Here is a 19,019-nt window from a genome sequence, read left to right as displayed (position 1 = left end):
AAAATTCAGTTTTGAAACCACTAGCTGTTTATTCTGCATACGTGACTCAACTATGCTACAAACATGACGTGACTGAAAACAGCGTCTCGCCTCATTATAATGCCAGTCTATTTTTATCTTAGAAATAAAAAGGCTATATAATAAACTCCTTGTTAAATCACGCTTGCTCGGTCTTTACGGGAAAATATTAGACCGAGGCCTTTTTTTTTTTTTAAATAAAACGGACCTCACCTACGGCTCAGTTTGTACTGTCAAGACCTCGGTCTGATATACTAATAACAGCTCTAAACTAACTTGTTTTGTAGTTTCTCAATTAGATAAAAGTATGCTGTGTCAATGTTCAATAAATATAAAATTGGAAAGTTGCTGTGGGATAAAAAGGCATTTAAAAAACACCACAACTTTGGCATGCTCTTATTGGAAAATAATCAACATTAGTCTGTTAACAGGAACTGTGCTTTCACACCACACCTTGTTGTTGATTATTTTACCAGAACAAAATGCCCTATAGTGTTTTATTCCTTACATACAGTATTTTATACTTAAAAGGTTTGAATTTTTGATTAAAAATGGGAGGGGGGGAAAAAAAAAAGGTCATAAATATTTTGTTTGTCTGATCGTAAAATTGTAAAATCACTGGCAGATTGCTATCCTGCAAGTGGAGGAAAAGACTTCTGGCTGTGCTGTTACAGGAAAACAATCAACAGGTATGCCGTTTAGGATCGCTGGCGAGGCAGCCATTCATCATTTTATTTCTCCAAAACTGAAAAATAGAGTTGAGCTTTTGTATTAGATAAAAAGTGAATATGGTTTTCATTTGTCCTCATTCTCTCCATTCAGATGAACACGGTCCAGTTCACTGCTATCGTTTATAGTTGTTTAAGACCAGAACATGGTCCTCATCAGAAAAACACGAAGGCTCGAAGTGAAAAAGCCATAATTTGTGGTAAGCTATTTGTTTTCATTTCATCAAGCTGAAATCCAGATTGTTTAGTGTTCGAAGCAGAAAAAAAGGCAACTTTTCATCACATGTACACTTGCAAAATTCCTCTCTGCATTTAACCCATCTGAAGCAGTGAATACACACACATACTCAGAGCAATGGGCAGCTATGCTCCAGCGCCCGGGGAGCAGTCAGGGGTTAGGTGTCTTGCTCAAGGGCCCCTCAGCCCAAGGGCGTCCCCATGTTAACTGAACCGCATGTCTAGTGATAGTGTCTAATCTGGAACTGTTTCATTCTTGTCCTGCAAAATTCGTTCTGGAGGATTGGAAACGTGTGACGTCAGAGACCAGAGACGAGTCAATTCACCACCACCATGGGTATGACCAGGCTGAGGAAGGGCGTGGCCACTAGACGCTACAGGTTCAGAACAATTATCTAAAAGCACTAAAAAAAAGTGATGAAAGGCAGCATCTCCACTCCATCTTCCTCTGTGCTGTGGTACAGCTGCCTGAGGATTTGATGTTGATAATCATAATTGCACAATAGCTCATGTCTCTCAAACCGGTCTTTCTGTAAACGGCTCCCAGCTCCAGCGACGTGTCGATGAACAGGGAGTGAATGGCTTTGCGGAGACTTCACTGCCTTTACAAGCTCCAGCATTCATAAGAGATTTAAAACTTCTGGCAAACAGCAGTGATAAGTGATCATTTTAAAAGAGCTGCCAGGACACAGCTGGCATTCAGCGTGTGTGCGTCGGTGAGTTAGCGAGCCTGTGACCACAGCTATGTTCTCCCTGGGCCAGGGAACGCTGTGGTGCGTCTGCTCTGGTGGAAAACGGGCATTTAACAGGATCAGTCTTCAGGATTTTTCATATATAGTTTTTCAGCACCTCCTGCTGTATTTCTTACTCTGTGTGTGTGTGTGTGTGTGTGTGTGTGTGTGTGTGTGTGTGTGTGTGTGTGTGTGTTTGAGGAAGGCCAGCTGTACTTCAGCTCTGACGGAGCACAAACCTTCAGTGAAAGAAAAAATGGAAATAAATAAAATCAAATATCTACCACACAGTAAACAAATAAGGCTGTCTGTGGCGAATGACCTGACGACATCTATACGCTCTTCCAGTAATGGCCTCTGCATGCTCTTGCGACAAGGCTTTCGCAGATAGCTTTTCGCAGACAGTTGTAATTTATCGTTGAGCGGGGAGTATAGGCGTGTATGATATTATTCACCGGCACAACGCAAGGGGGCGCTAAGTCGCGAAATCGCTAGGAGTAGTTGGTGGGTGTGGTTAGTGGAGTGTTTATCCTCCGGTTACTTATAATGACTAGAACTGGAGTCGTATAGATGTACGTACTTCCTCACTTCCTCGATCAACCGCTCTTCGTGCTGCTCCATCTTCGCTCGTGTTTTTAAAAATGTCGGTCGTGAAAACAAACCAAACCGGGAAAGTAGGGAAGCGGAAGTGCGTGTACAGCGGATGTAGAGTGGACCAATCAGAGCCCTCTTGTCTGCGACGCTGTCTGCGAGGCTTCTGCGGTGGTCACAATTTTTGGGAGGTGCGCGCAGAGCATCTGCGAAGGTGGGGGGGCTACGCAGACACTGTCTGTGACGCTATCTGTGAGGACTGGGTTGTCAGCATAAATTGGCCTTAAGAGCACACTAAATTTCAGGTTTAAGCCGTGGTATTAAAGTGAAGTGTGTGTGTGTGTGTGTATGAATGAACATGGCAGGACCTCTGGGCTTTTAGCTGTTTACAGAGCAGAAGAGCCGCTCTGTTCAGCCTCGACCCGGAGTAACTTAGTGAATGGCTGTGATTCAGATCCATAACTCGCTGAAAGAGCGTTAACAGGTTCAGGGTATTTGCAAGAAAAAGAGCGGGAGGGCGGAGCTACTCTCTAACATATGTAGGTGGTTGAGGATGTGCATGTTGCTTGGACATGATTCAGAGGAAAAGAAAACGGACACATTCCCTATTACTGGGGGGGGGGGGATATCGAGGAGCCTACATTAGATTTGCGTTGATTTTTCACTGGTCGGTACACCAAGCTGCTGCTGACGAGCGAGCCGTTAACATCATGTTAACAAACATCAATTAAAGAAAAAAAAAAAAAAAAAACAGATTCACTGCCACTTTGTGAAAAAGCTGCATGATCTTTTATGATCGTAAGTATGACAAATGAGATACATACAGTTATTATTGTTACAGTCCCAAAGCTGATCATTTTCCAATATGTGGTTTTTATTAGTGCTTTATTTCTCTTATACCACAGCAATGGGTCAACTGCATTTTTTTTTTTTTTACACTGATTAAGTCTAATGCATGCGTCATTCTTTAACATTTAACAGTGTAGAATATCCGAAAAAAAAAAAAGGTTGTTCATGTGATGACACCGAGTTACTGTTACCAATCTGAAGTTGATTATTTTCCTTTAACAGCATGTCCCTAAGTATTTTATTCCTCTTTTACCACAACAATTTCAATTCTACATGTATTAAACAATGCTGTTATGCATTTTATCATCAGTTTACAGTTAAAGCTAGACTGCCTTTCAAATTTTTCAAGTGTAGGTCATAAAAAGAATTTTCCCTAACACCCAATTATTTTTTGTTTAGGGGTTGTTTTACAATCAGGGTACAAAGTTTGTGTCACAGGGGCCCAAAATTCAAATTGATTCAAACTGGTTCTTGTACCAGTTTTTAAGTGAAGGACAAGTTAAAGAACAGATTTCAGGTAATTTCTTGACGTGTGTGTATGGTAGTTTTGTGTAATCTGCTATAAGATAAAGGAGATTAAGTGTAGCTTTAAGCAGGGCTGGGAGAAACAAATGAAGTGATTCTCGGAGAGGACTTTTTTTTTTTTTGACAATTCAGAATCCACTACTTCCATAGTGCTTTTAAATATAAGGCTGTAAGCTTTGTGTTAGTTGTGTCTAATATTTATGTCCCAATATCTTGACCACATTTTAGGATGAAAATAATCTCATCTCATTATCTCTAGCTGCTTTATCCTTCTACAGGGTCGCAGGCAAGCTGGAGCCTATCCCAGCTGACTACGGGCGAAAGGCGGGGTACACCCTGGACAAGTCGCCAGGTCATCACAGGGCTGACACATAGACACAGACAACCATTCACACCTACGGTCAATTTAGAGTCACCAGTTAACCTAACCTGCATGTCTTTGGACTGTGGGGGAAACCGGAGCACCCGGAGGAAACCCACGCGGACAACATGCAAACTCCACACAGAAAGGCCCTCGCCGGCCCCGGGGCTCGAACCCAGGACCTTCTTGCTGTGAGGCGACAGCGCTAACCACTACACCGCCCTATGAAAATAATCATTTTAGATATGTTATTTTATATTGAAAAATTAGCTGTCTCGGAGAGGACATTTTTTTGACACGATTACATACTAATTTGATCAAAATAGTCTGAAAACTTACTGGCATTCAACATTAAAACTTAACTATGTTTCCAATGATATGGAACCAAATATTAGTTTTATGGTATAAAGAATGATGTAAGTGCATCCCTTTTGGAGCTACCTGTGGTCAAAAAAGCACTTTTTCTAAATGACACGAGTAATTTTGCTAAATATGACATACATTCACCAAAAATAACGTTATCACCAAATTTTTTTTGCATGGTAAATAGAGCCATCACAGGGCTACAATAAACAACCAAGTTTATTTAGTCAAGCCTTTTGATATTGAAGATAATAAGTGTTAAATGTGATTTTTAGCTTGCGTACCCTGATTGTAAAACAACCCTTAGTGGACCGAAAGCTACTGAATTCAAATCAAAGACTTCCAATTTTATTATTATTTTTTAAATAAAACAATGAATGAATTTAGGGCCATGTGGCCCTAAAGTCTCCGCTATTTTTCCCTGCTTCAACATGACCCAATTCAAGACACTACGTCATGCATCACGTGGTGGGCTTTCCCCGTTCACGCAAGGCATTGTGGGATACAAATTTGAAGCAGGAGAGAAAAATGGAGGACGCGAGTGTGCGAATGAAACGTGAAAGACCGACTACAGTAACGGAAAGTGAGAAGAAAAGCCGTTATTTTGTGAAGGAAAGGAAACGCAGGACCAAACTAAAATATCGGCGGTCAGCGAGCACCTTGGTGTGATCGGCTGTTCATTTAGCGACAGAATGATGGAACGGTGTTAGTACACGGTCAAGGTAAACCTGGGCATGCGCGCACTAGACTTCCTCTGCCTGCGCGATGCGAGCAATTTCATGCACATTATTTGCTCGGGAATCCCCTCAAATTACATAACTTCTCAGCCACAGAATGGCCTGGGTTTTTTTTTTTTTTAAAGATATTACAGAAATAAACATATATAAATCACAAGGACCAAATTTCAGAGGGAACTAAATTTCACTGATTTTATGAAATTGAAAGGCCGTCTAACTTTAAAGGTGTTGAATGTCCATAAAACAAGTTAGTTCCTGTTGTCACTTATTATAGCGGCTATAAACAGTCGTTCCCTCACCAGCCTCCCTTTCTTCTCTTTCTTGAAGTTCTCATCTCATCTCATTATCTCTAGCCGCTTTATCCTGTTCTACAGGGTCGCAGGCAAGCTGGAGCCTATCCCAGCTGACTACGGGCGAAAGGCGGGGTACACCCTGGACAAGTCGCCAGGTCATCACAGGGCTGACACATAGACACAGACAACCATTCACACTCACATTCACACCTACGGTCAATTTAGAGTCACCAGTTAACCTAACCTGCATGTCTTTGGACTGTGGGGGAAACCGGAGCACCCGGAGGAAACCCACGCGGACACGGGGAGAACATGCAAACTCATGCAGAAAGGCCCTCGCCGGCCCCGAGGCTCGAACCCAGGACCTTCTTGCTGTGAGGCGACAGCGCTAACCACTACACCACCGTGCCGCCCTTTCTTGAAGTTAATTTTTAAAAAAAAAGGCAGCAGCAGCTTGTCATGTTCCTGAAAGCAAAAGCATAAACTTCTCTCCTGAAGATGTCAGAAACCTTAAAAAGTTATAACTTTACCCTGACTGTTACGAAGCGCTGACACTGGAAGGACACTCTTTCCATAAATGCTAAAAACAAACACACCATAACAATTAGACAGGTTTTTAATCCATTCATGTGGCGCCTCAGCCGTACAGGTCTCTGTGAATGAGTTACTACAGAATCGATAATGGATTAGAACTTTATAGTGCATTAATGCAAACCTGGGATTTGCAGCTGCACTAGAAAATTAAAAATCAACACCCGACAACCAATCAGAATCCAGAATTGAGGAGCATTGTGGGATATTTAACAGTTATTCCATAAAATTCAATCGTACATGTTGGCCATGCATGACGAGATTGAGTGGAATAACTCTTATTCTATCCACATTTACTGGATTTTGAGAAACGGAGCATTTTTTTTTTTTTAAATTCGAGAAATAAAAACTTCATACAAAATGTCCGACAAAATCATTTCCGCTTAGAATGTAAACAAACCGGCGAAATGACGTAACAATTTGCGAAAAATGCTATAATAATAATACTTAAATAAAATCTACATTCTTACCATCAAATAATTTTATTCCATATTTTGTTGCTTTTTTGTTTGGGGTTTTATTTTCGAGTCGAGTTTTTATTTCATCCTCGGTCGGTTCAGCAACACGCTCCGCCATTTGGTTTTTCTCTACTCACGGTATATGAGCTGATAGCCTAGTAGTAGAGTAACCAATCAGAGTGTGCGACTGCTCATATCCAGTGAATGTGGATAGAATAAAATGTGCAATAACACGTTCCCTTTTTATGTTCAGCTGCTGACGTAAACCTGATTGATCACGTAAGTGTTTGTGGCTGTTTGGGAAAAGAAGCTGCTGCAGAGTGTGTAAGATGTAGAGAAGGGGGTCATGGATGACGCCAACGACTCGTGTTTGTGGTGTTTAGATTAGATACAAAGAACAACAATAAACAAGACCCTGTGTACAGTGTATACAGTCCAGGAACAAACGAACGGGACGTGCAGATGACGAGTGCCCAGATGCACCGAGTGGAGTCTTGGAAATGTCTGTGGTGTCCAGAATGTTGTGTTGAGAGACATTCCTGTACTCCACAGAAATGCACATCTTCATCATATTTGTCACAAAGACAACAAATGCACATCGTCATGAGCTCCTCCTCCTCATTCTTCCTGCCAGCTATAAATCAGCCTTCTTCATTCTTCCTCCCTCCAACTCCATGTTTGTATTCCTCTCTCATACTCCTGTACCCGAGACATAACTATTGACGTAGGCCTTGACGTGAGCTAGCGATACTCTGGCACTGATCTGTTCGGGCTGCTGTCATAATCCAACTGAAAACTTAAGTAATATAGAATGTCCTTTGGAAGATGTGCATGTGTTGCAAATCCTCTCAACAGAGCATTATTTTCTTCGTCTCTCTCGCTCATTAGTTGTACTCAACGCCTAAACTGCTGACATCAGCAAGACTCTGGAACGTACCTCCCTCGCAGTCGCTGGCCTCTGTAAATGAGAAAACGAGCGAGGAGGGAAAAAAAGGAACAAAGGAAAAAAAAAGCCCCACACACACACCACACTGTACATGTGTTTGGAATGAACGCTAGCATGAGTTCTGCCAATTTCCTGTTATTACACTCGAGTGGCTTTGAACCCCACGGGCTACTGCTGAAGGCACGGACCATTACGGTGGGTAGAAGGGGTGGAGCCGCTTGTCACCACGGCAACTAGCAGCCAGTGACCGTGCAAACACAGCCAGCACTTTAAAGAGCAAAAAAAAAAAAAAATTAAAATGCACATTAAATATAACAGGCATGCTCAGAATAAAACCATGGCTTTATTTTGCAGAGAATGGACTTTTCTCCTGCCAGACCAAAGCAAAACATGAGCATGTGGATCGGAGCAGGTCTGGGATTTGATCCGTGGATACACTCGGCAGCTCAAGAACACCTGAGTTAAGGGGACAAAATTTAAATGAGGTTTGAGCGTATTTATTTTCCATCAACTATGGAATTCCTGGGTAAACCAATCCATGAGTGGAGTTTTGCTTTGTGATTACCCAACAGGAGCTCGGATTTTCGTGAACGTTGCTGCTTCTTAAAATGCCTGGAACGAACTAAAGAGCATTTTTGACTCAATATCCTGTAACGGGCTGCAAGAATGGGCTCCATCTTATTAATATCAAGAAAAGAATGCGTCTGTTTATAGTCGCTGTAACATAAATGCATCACAAATATGATGTACTGTTCGTATGATGTGTTGTTCGTATGATGTGTTGTCACAGATTGCTGAGGTATAAGAGTAATAAAGCACTTCTGGAGGCACTGTAATAGGAAAACGATCAATGTTTTCAGTGGTAGCTGTGATGCTGTTGTTGATTGTGTAATTAAAACCAGGATTTTATATTAAACTATACATTAAGCTTAAAAAAAATTAAAAAGTAAGCGGACATATCCGCAAGCGCTGACGAGTGATGGTTTTCTCCATCTACACAGACGGTCTGCACCGGCTACTCAATCCCAGGAAAAAACAAAAAACATGACAGAACTCGACACCAACGGTGTCGATGGGGATGCCTCCACCCGGTAGACTACACGCCTTAAGTTGTGATTTGGGGATGGACATTTGACTTCACAGTAATCTGGACCTGGTGAAATTACTTGTATCAGCCTTGGAGATATTGTGTTCACAAGGTTTTCGGACAGACATTTGACCTCGCAGTGACTTTGACCTTAGACCTTTTGATCTCAAAATCTAATCAGTTCATCTTTGTCCCAAAGTGCACAAATGGTGAAAGTTTGGTGAAATTCCTTTCATTAGTCTTTGAGATATGGTGTTCACAAAGTTTGGGGACGGACATTTGACCTCACAGTAATCTTGACCTGTGACCTTTTAACCTCAAAATCTAATCAGTTCATGTTTGTCCCAAAGCGCACAAATGGTGAAAGTTTGGTGAAATTCCTTTCATTAGCCTTTGAGATATCGCGTTCACAAGGTTTCAGGACGGACACACACGCACGGCCAGACAACCCGAAAACATAACGCCTCCTGCACCTTACAGTGGTGGAGGCATAAAAATAACCCTTGACTTTCAATGTTCAAGCAATTTATATAGTCCCTGTTGCCCATAATTTGCTGTAAATCCAATTATTCCACCATCAAACTGTCTTCGATTCGGGTCTAGCTTGACCGGAAGCGAGGCCATATTTGTTGATCGATTTGTGCATGCCAATTGGCTGAGCCGGACTATGTGACCACGCCGTAGCAGATGACAGTAAAGACGCAGTTGGTGGTTGTTGCACATGATTTCACTCGGTTTTCACAAAATGCCACCGAAAAATAAACTAAAACCTTCTGTGGGCCAAATAAATATAAAGTCTATATTTTCTACAGGTTTCTACATACAAATCGTAATTAATATTTTCATATCCAGGAGCTACCCGGAGTGCCCAATTTCCCATAGAGATGTCTGGTCCCTTAACTAAGGCTTCATAAAGTATAAATAACTAATTGTGTGCAAATATTTATGCTGAAATTAAAACTATACAATACCACATCACACATGCACCAAATAAGCTCACCATGTAGCTGTGTTACCGAGCGTACTACAGAGGGGAACTGAGAGCACACACACACGCACGGAGGGGAATCTCATACGTATTTTACAGGGAAATAGTAAGACCTATGTAAAGCAACCTTGAGTTTGAGAAAGGCACTATATAAATGTAACTTATTATTCATTAGCTGAGAATGCACCAGAAGGCATGCAAATTTAAAAATTTTCTGGGGGAGCACGCCTGGGGGAGACCTCCCTAGCATTTTTGCGCTTTTGCCGCTGCAAATTCCAGAGCTGCCTACTCATTTTTTTTTTTTAAAGACGGCTACTTCAGATCATCTCGAGAACCCTGAGTAAGGCTAGTGATGATGGATTTTGCAACTGACTGATCAAATTTAACAGAAGCTCTGCCTTCATTGACTCAATCAGGGCGTTGTTTATAAAAAAAAAATAAAAATAATAAATTCTCCCCTAGCAAGTTTTCAGCAATTACTAAATTATACTGATGTTGATTTTAACCGTTATCTCCATCGTCGCACATTTCCGGATTACTCTAGAAGGCTCGAAGATTTACTTACTTCAGAGAGTTGGGTAGCCTCTGCTCCGACTTCATAAACACACCGAGCTGATCGAGGGGCGTGAGAACGTACATCTTCAAGCTGCAAAAAAAAAAAAAAGAAACCACACAAAAAATAATAATAATAATCAACTTGGCCCAAAATACCGATCTAGGATCAGTCACTATTTATAAGCTGATGCTGGAACAGTGTAATTACATCTCATAACCACTCCAGGAACATTGTTTTTATAAACAGATGTTTATGATGAATCAAATATGAGAGTTCAGGATGAAACCTGGATAAAGAATGACAGTTAAAAATAAACAGTTCTCTGAATAAAACAAGCAGAACTTAAAATATTTCTTTGAAGAGACTCGACTGTTCTTGTGCCAGAGCAAACAAAACACACAGCCATGTGGCTTTAAGAGAACATTTCGACCAAAAACCAAATGTTCATCAGCCAAAATATGTCTGGTGTTTTGGGATTGGAGCTTCAAGGCTAGCAAGAAGGGAAAGCCTGTAGACGGCAGTTCAGCACAACGTCTGAACCAGTTCACACTTCATTAGTAGGAAGAGACACACGGAGAGAGAGAGAGAGAAAAATGGCTGCGTTTAGGGCGAGATGACAAAAACACCATCACGACCATATGATAAACAATATGCGTTACAATATCTGGGTACTTCCAGCAAAGCAAACTGTAAATTTAAAGGTCTACAATCTAAAAATATTATTGTAAAGATGAAAAAACTCAAACCGCCTTGATATATAATCATGATATTCCTGTGAGTGAGAAAAGAGAGAGAGAAATAAAGACTTGTGTATTAACTAATAACCCAAATATAGATGTGTCGGGGCGGCACGGTGGTGTAGTGGTTAGCGCTGTCGCCTCACAGCAAGAAGGTCCTGGGTTCGAGCCCCGTGGCCGGCGAGGGCCTTTCTGTGCGGAGTTTGCATGTTCTCCCCGTGTCCGCGTGGGTTTCCTCCGGGTGCTCCGGTTTCCCCCACAGTCCAAAGACATGCAGGTTAGGTTCACTGGTGGCTCTAAATTGAGCGTAGGTGTGAATGTGAGTGTGAATGGTTGTTTGTCTATGTGTCAGCCCTGTGATGACCTGGCGACTTGTCCAGGGTGTACCCCGCCTTTCGCCCGTAGTCAGCTGGGATAGGCTCCAGCTTGCCTGCGACCCTGTAGAACAGGATAAAGCGGCTAGAGATAATGAGATGAGATGAGATGTGTCGGGTGAGAGATGAGGACAGGCAGGAAAGATGTGTGTATGAACAAACACACTTCATCACTTCTTCTCTCCTCCACCAGCCTCAGCTTCATCCATCTGTCCTCAATCACATCCCTGGCCTTGGCCACATGAGACACTGAGTGCAAACACACAGCGTTCCGTCCCGAGCCCTTTGAGTTATTTGCATGATGAATCATTCCGGAGGAATCCTGAGGTCGACCAGAACCCCTGGTGGACAGGTGGAACAGTGGGACGCTCTGGACAGGCCGAGGCTTGGTAATCGTGTAAGGGTATGGTATGTGCGCTGTGCTCTCGCTCCACGTTATGTAACGAGCACAGAGAGAACATTAATAGAAAGTTTGTGGTTTGGACTGGAACGGATTGTTTGAGCTAATGGCTTCTGCAGGAGCGCTAAACCCGCCTCTGAGCTATATTTGTCTCCCTTTCCATCTCTTTGTTTTGAGGACACCATTAATCGCAGGAAAGACTGAAAAGACGCACGTGGACAAGAGCGATGACGGATGTGTGCTACGTTAATCCCAAAATTCTTCAGACATTTAAATTTTTTTTTTCTAACTCGAGTTATGAGGTTTAACAAAGGGAGGTTTATAGCTGTAGCTAAATCAGGATCATAGGCGTCTCCAACATGTTGTAAAGTTTGTAAAGTAAATGGCTGTTTTTAGCTCCACACTTCAGCAAGTGTGAGATCATAAAGTCAACCCTAAAAACTATAAGCTGTTTAAAGAGGAACTGAAGGTAAATTTATCATCATCATCATCATCAAAACTCTATTTCTCATTTTATAAAATGTAGGAATGCATTTCTGACAGCTATTTTGTCGCTGCTATAGCAAGTTATGAGTGTTTGAAATACGCTCTGTAATATATCAGTCCATATGTCAAAGCAATGGCTGTAAACGAGAGTCGCTGAGACCTGTGTGAGACATCGTAGGACGGAAGTAAAACATACAGCGGAAATCAAAGTGACCAACATCTGCCAACGTTGTCAAAAGGCGCGCGCCCTCCATCGAATGCTGACGTAATCAAGCCGGAAGTTTTGTTTGTTTTGATAGGAATCAAAATCGCTCGCTACTCACTATATAGGGCGCTATATAGTGGGGACGCCATTTTGTAGTGCTGTCCGAAACCTTAGTGAGGATTATGTGGGAAATGCACTCAGTATAATATGTATTTATTACAAAAATACATGCATGTATTTATTATTTGGAAAACCCACCAGCCACCTGATCTGGCACGTTTTAATTTCCGATAGTGATGATGTAAATACCAGCGCGACGGACTAGTCCTTATCCTGCCGTCTTTCCAACTCTTCTCTACTCCACGTTGGTTCGAAGTCACATGGAATAATCTCCATCACTGATGAAGCTGGAAAATCTCGAAATTAATCCAAATTGGAATGATATGGTGATCTGGCCGCTGCGTAAACAGTTTTTAAAATGGCGGCGCTGACACTTCACGTTTGAAGTCTCGCACAAGTCTCATGTAGATCGCGCGGATAAGCGACGCCTACCATGGACCAAACGAACTACATTCAGCATGGCTAAAAACCGAAAAGACTTAAGTGTAATATAATATGCCAATACGAGTCACAGAATAAGGTTAATAAAACCGAAAATGTAATTGAATAACACGTTAAGAAATAAAGCAAGTTTAAAAATGACTTCAGTTCGCCTTTAAACCGGAGCTGAAAATCGCACTGGAAAAACAAACAAACAAACAAAGTGTTGAACAGGGATTCCTGCATCACAAAACAGACGAGCCAATCAGATTCAAAGATGCTAATTAATTCATTGCAACTCAGTTTAGTAGGTTTTGAAGGTTTCCTGGTGGCACTTTTTTTGCTTTTTCTGTTATCTAATGATTTTTTTTTAATATTGTTGCTCCACCACCAGAATATCCAATCTCTAACTACAATTTATGGTGATTTTAGCCACTTTTGGTGAGCCTGAGGATCTTACTTCTGCCGTTTGACTGGATCTGATTCAGTCGGGTGGATGTAGTCGCTCAGGATCTTGCCAAGAACTTTGTCTTCTGGAACTCTGAGGGGGGGGGAGGAGAGAGAGCAAAGCAATGATTTGTGCTTTTAGTAAAAGTACTCATAGATCAGCTAGAATTGCTTTAACGATGATGTACAGACATTATTCTTAAAAATAAATTAACCTCTGGATCTGATTAGAGCTCATAATTAGAACAGATCAGCGGTGGGTTTCCCAAAAGCCTCTTAACACTAAGAGCATCTTAACTAGGAGAGTGTGTTGATTGTACTGCTCGATCTACCATTTAATAATGATGATCTTTGTGCTACGATGCTTTTGGGAAACCCTACAGAGCATGACAAAATGGAGTGATTGAGACAGAGAGAACTGTGTGGGAAAGTGTCAGAGGTTGTGTCGTACCTGTCAGTGTATTCTGCATTGCTCTGAGGGAAGATGAGCTTCAGGTGCCAGAACAGCTTCCTCTGTCTAGAGGACAAAAGGAGGAGTGACACTGATTCGTTTGATGGCTTTATGGTTCTCTAATGAGCATCCATCCATCCATCCAACAAAAATATATCATAACTGATTTATTTATATATATATATATATATATATATATATATATATATATATATATATATATATATAAAAATAAATAAATAAAAAGTGTCTCCCTAAATAAATAAATAAATAAAATACTATTTTCTGATAAGTTATTTAGAAAAAATAAAATAACCTTAACATTTTACACTTAGGGGCAGCACGGTGGTGTAGTGGTTAGCGCTGTCGCCTCACAGCAAGAAGGTCCTGGGTTCGAGCCCCATGGCCGGCGAGGGCCTTTCTGTGCGGAGTTTGCATGTTCTCCCCGTGTCCGCGTGGGTTTCCTCCGGGTGCTCCGGTTTCCCCCACAGTCCAAAGACATGCAGGTTAGGTTAACTGGTGACTCTAAATTGACCGTAGGTGTGAATGTGAGTGTGAATGGTTGTCTGTGTCTATGTGTCAGCCCTGTGATGACCTGGCGACTTGTCCAGGGTGTACCCCGCCTTTCGCCCGTAGTCAGCTGGGATAGGCTCCAGCTTGCCTGCGACCCTGTAGAACAGGATAAAGCGGCTAGAGATAATGAGATGAGATGAGATTTTACACTTAAAAATTAAAGCTGTACTGACTTTCAGGTTTTTCAAGTATAGGTCATAAAAAGAATTTTCCCTGACGCCCAATTATTATTTTATTAGACCAAAAGCTACTGAATTCAAATTTAACCTCTGGATCGGATTAGACAGGGCTCGAAATTCGTATATTTTTTCACCAGCCAGCCGGATGAGTTACCTTCCAAAGTAACTAGCCAAACAGAAAATCAACTCGCCAAAATTTGTTCATGTATGCATTTTACTCGGGTGAAAGTAACTTATTTCTTGCCGTTACTATTATTTTGGGTCATAGTGCACGCGCGCGAGCGCCGAAAAATACACCTAATTATTTATTATTGTCTACTTATCAAGCATTCACTAGGACTTCTTATCACTCAGTAGTACTAGAATAGTACTTTATCACACTATCACTCTTTCATCCACCTTTATCAGTTTTTGATTATAAATAAATTGCAAACATCTTTTCAACAACACAATCGTTTTAATAACATTTTTTTTTAGCTAAACAGTTGAAAACTAACTTTTCATTTTGGACATTCTGTCTACTAAAACACTTTGGATAGCAGCTGCGCACGTTGGCGCAAGATGGTGAAGCAGTGGCTCTGTGCACTCTCTCGCACGCTGTCTGTCGAGTGAAACACGGAAGGAATTCACTTCAGACAGAATTCAGAGACAGGTCAGAACGAGTTATATGCAATGTATATTGAGGAAAACGTGTTGCTTTTGGTAAATTTATGTTATGCTGTATGTGTGTTGTTATGCTGAAAGTGCAATTTTTTTTTTCAGAGACAGTATATTTTTCTTTCCGGTACGGCCAAATATTTTAGTGGTACGCCAGACTGGCCAGGACCGGCTTACTTTTACCCCTGATTTTACTTCTGTCAAAAATAACGCAAAAGAGAGTAGTTACCATTGTTCATGACTACTGTGCATTTATTTCAAGAACCAGAGTATTTTGATACTGCTGTTAAATACATAAATGAGAACAACACAGAGCACCATAATATAATATCAACAAATAATAATATATTGGACTTTTTTCCCCCCGGTCTGCAGGTTGGGATGTCTGTAAACCAATCAGGATGCTCTTTGTCTAGCATGCACTTCATGAACAGGCACACACGCAGAGTCTCTCGTGCTTCCTCGCACATTCCGTCATATGCGCGATGCAGACATTAATGTTTCGCGTGCACGCTCTTACTCGCTTGCTCTAGATTCCGGGAGATATTCTCCAATTTGCGGGCATCAGGGAGCCGCTATCAATATGCGGGAGACTCCCGGAACTTCCAGGAGACTTGGGATGTCTGTTATATGCATGCGCAGTAGTGAAAAAACCAACAGCCTGACCGTCCTGCCGATAAACACATCGATTAACACAGACACGGCACACGCTTAATATGTGGCGGCTTTAGCTGACAGTGTGTCTGAATCTTCGGTTCATATATATTTTTTATTTTCAACTAGCCAGCCGGGCTGGCTAGTGACAGGAATTACCCGCCAAATGACAAATTAAGTCGCCTCGGGCGACCGGACCACCGCGGATTTCGAGCCCTGTTAGATCTCATAATTAGAAGAGATCAGATCATGACAAAATGACAGAGTGACTGAGATGGAGAGAAGAGAGTGGGGAAGCATCAGACTTCCAATTGTATTATTATTTTAAATAGAACAAATAATGTATTTAGGGACACGTGGCCCTAAATTCTCCGCTATTTTTTCCTGCTTCACCATGACCCAATTCAAGATACTATGTCATGCATCACGTGGTGGGCTTTCCCCGTTCACGCAAGGCATTGTGGGATACAAATTTGAAACAGGAGAGAAAAACGGAGGACACGAGCGTGCGAATGAAATGTGAAAGACCGACGACAGTAACGGAAAGCGAGAAGAAAAGACGTTATGTTGTGAAGGAAAGGAAACGCAGGACCAAACTAATAAATATCTGTGTGATCAGCTGTTCGTTCAGCAACAAATGATGGAACCGTCAGTGCACAGTCAAAGGTAAACCTGCACGTGCACACACGGACTTCTTCTGTCTGCTTGACTGACTGCATGAAGAGAGCAATTTCATGCACATCATTTGCTATGGAATCCTCTCAAATTAAATAACTTCCCAGCCACAGAATGGCCTGGGTTGTTTTTTTTTTTTTTGAGATATTACAGAAATGGACATAGAATCTCATTAACCAAATTTCAGAGGGAACTAAATTTCACCAATTTTATGAAACTGAAAGGCCGTCTAGCTTTGAGTACAAAATTAACAGCAAATCGGCTGCTACCATTTAGTTTGTAATTTATTTGTTTATTTTTTAAATTCAGACATCACAATTTATCCTGATATATTTGAATATTTTACAATTTTTGTAGTTCAAGAAAAAATAAATCAATTAAATCAAATACTTTAGTGGTATGGTGGTTAGCACTGTTGCCTCACAGCAAGAGGTCCTGGGTTCGAGCCCAGGGGTTGGCGAGGGCCTTTCTGTGTGGAGTTTGCATGTTCTCTCCGTGTCTGTGTGGGTTTCCTCCGGGTGCTCCGGTTTCCCCCACAGTCCAAACACATGCATTTAAATTAACTGCCTACTCTCAACTGTCCATTAGGTGTGAATATCTGAGCATGAGTAGTATGGCGGCTGCCAGCGGTGCCTTTGTATTAGGGCTGCACGATATCAGAAAAATATGCGATATTCGATAACATGACTGAATATCTCGATATCGATATGTATCACGATAATTAAATATATAAATGTTTTTCTTACCTCTACTCGCCGTTCTGCCCTGTATCTAGCATTTAAAAAAAAAACAAAAAAAAAAAAACACCCAATGCATCGCTTCCATTCCAACATTATTTTTTATTGGAAAAACATGGCTACACCTGCAATGGTGTCCATCAATCATCTTTAAATCTCTTAATTTTTGTGAGCGCAGCAGAAAATGTCTCAAGTTGAAGTAAACAAAAAACTGAAAACTACATTACATTAACATAAAGCATTCAAAATGGCAATTTCAGTGGCTCCAGGGAGATGAAAGTGAGCGACACAGATTCACCATAAACTCAAACACAATCTGTTAATAAACACATGCGGGTGACAGAGCGGTAGTGTGTGTGTGAGAGTGTGTGAGAGAGAGCGCAGTTTTATGTTTTTATGCTGCTGTACATCAGTGTTTGTCCCAGTGAGCCGCCCCACCACTGTTTTACATGTCTTGCAAAGTACCTGAGTTTGCAGTACGTCATCCCTCCTGAATCCAAAGTACTTCCAAATAGCAGACGTGCATTTTTTTTTTTGGAAACCAGTACCTCCTCACACAAGTTTGTCTCACCACACTTGCTACCGCTTCCGCCATCACCACAAGGCTTTTACTTGTTTTGCAATAGGGGGCGGAGTTATCCCGCGGCGCTTGTTGACATTCAAATGTGATTGTACGGCACGGAAAAATGTGCCTTTTATCGAAATTTAAGTAATTTTTGCGGTATGTGTATCGCAAACTACGATATCGCGATATCGATACTTTTTCGATATATTGTGCAGCCCTACTTTGTATGCCTTCGACTTGGCCATGTTGAGCAGTGTCCTTCATAATTCAGCTATTCAGCTGTAAGAAAGGATTATTCCAGCACTACTGAACTCACGGAAATGGCACTCACTCAAGTCTAGTATCGGTATCAGATCCTTCATCAGTTGGTAACCAAATTTATTTTTAAAACTTTTTTTTTTTAATATCATCAAAAAAACTGCATTATGACAATTCATCACAGCCCTGATGGATCATATTGCCCAGCACTATCAGTAACTGCTACTTTGCACATCAAGTAGTGAAAAGGTGTTGTGTATACAGCTTAGAAGAAATGCAGGGGAGAAATCAAACAAACATCTGAATCTGTTCCACTGTTCAGAGGACTGATGTTGGCTGTGGCAGTTTACTCGTGAATGATCTATGTCTTTCATCGCACATCAAACCTCAGCTCTCCCTGGTGGTAAAGAACCCCTACGTCACTACATGACACAACCAGACCCCGAGACTGCACCACATACCACACGGTGACGATACTGCCTTGTGCTGTGGCTGTAATCCACCATATAAATATATTAAAACCTCACTGGTGAACTTTGCAAGTTCATGAATAAAGACTAGCCTGGACTTTTTTTTTTTGCTATTATATAAACTCCTGGTGTGAATGAGGTCTATCAGGACATATAACATACAGTGGTGCTTGAAAGTTTTTGAACCTTTTAGAATTTTCTATATTTCTGCATAAATATGACCTAAAACATCAGATTTTCACACAAGTCCTAAAAGTAGATAAAGAGAACCCAGTTAAACAAATGAGAAAAATATTATACTTGGTCATTTATTTATTGAGGGAAATGATCCACTATTACAGATCTGTGAGTGGCAAAAGTATGTGAACCTCTAGCAGTTAATTAGCAGTTAATTTGAAGGTGAAATTAGAGTCAGGTGTTTTCAATCAATGGGATGACAATCAGGTGTGAGTGGGCACCCTGTTTTATTTAAAGAACAGGGATCTATCAAAGTCTGATCTTCACAACACACATTTGTGGAAGTGTATCATGGCACGAACAAAGGAGATTTCT

The 19,019-nt window shown here is 41.3% G+C and overlaps 1 protein-coding gene across 1 annotated transcript in view; it reads right to left on the bottom strand.

Annotated features, from left to right (window-relative positions):
- znhit6 (zinc finger HIT-type containing 6) overlaps positions 1-19,019 on the bottom strand; it is an 80,616-nt gene that overhangs the window by 8,795 nt on the left and 52,802 nt on the right. Inside the window, exons 6-8 of the mRNA XM_060937768.1 lie at positions 13,700-13,765; positions 13,262-13,342; positions 10,069-10,149 (exon numbers count right to left, since the gene is read on the bottom strand). Coding sequence (XP_060793751.1) covers positions 10,069-10,149; positions 13,262-13,342; positions 13,700-13,765 — 228 coding nt within the window. The remainder of the gene's footprint in view (positions 1-10,068; positions 10,150-13,261; positions 13,343-13,699; positions 13,766-19,019) is intronic.

This window comes from Neoarius graeffei, chromosome 13, assembly GCF_027579695.1.
Source record: "Neoarius graeffei isolate fNeoGra1 chromosome 13, fNeoGra1.pri, whole genome shotgun sequence".
Classification (NCBI taxonomy): domain Eukaryota; kingdom Metazoa; phylum Chordata; class Actinopteri; order Siluriformes; family Ariidae; genus Neoarius; species Neoarius graeffei.
Note: the sequence above shows the minus strand (reverse complement) of the source record. Positions and strands in the feature narration are given on the sequence as shown.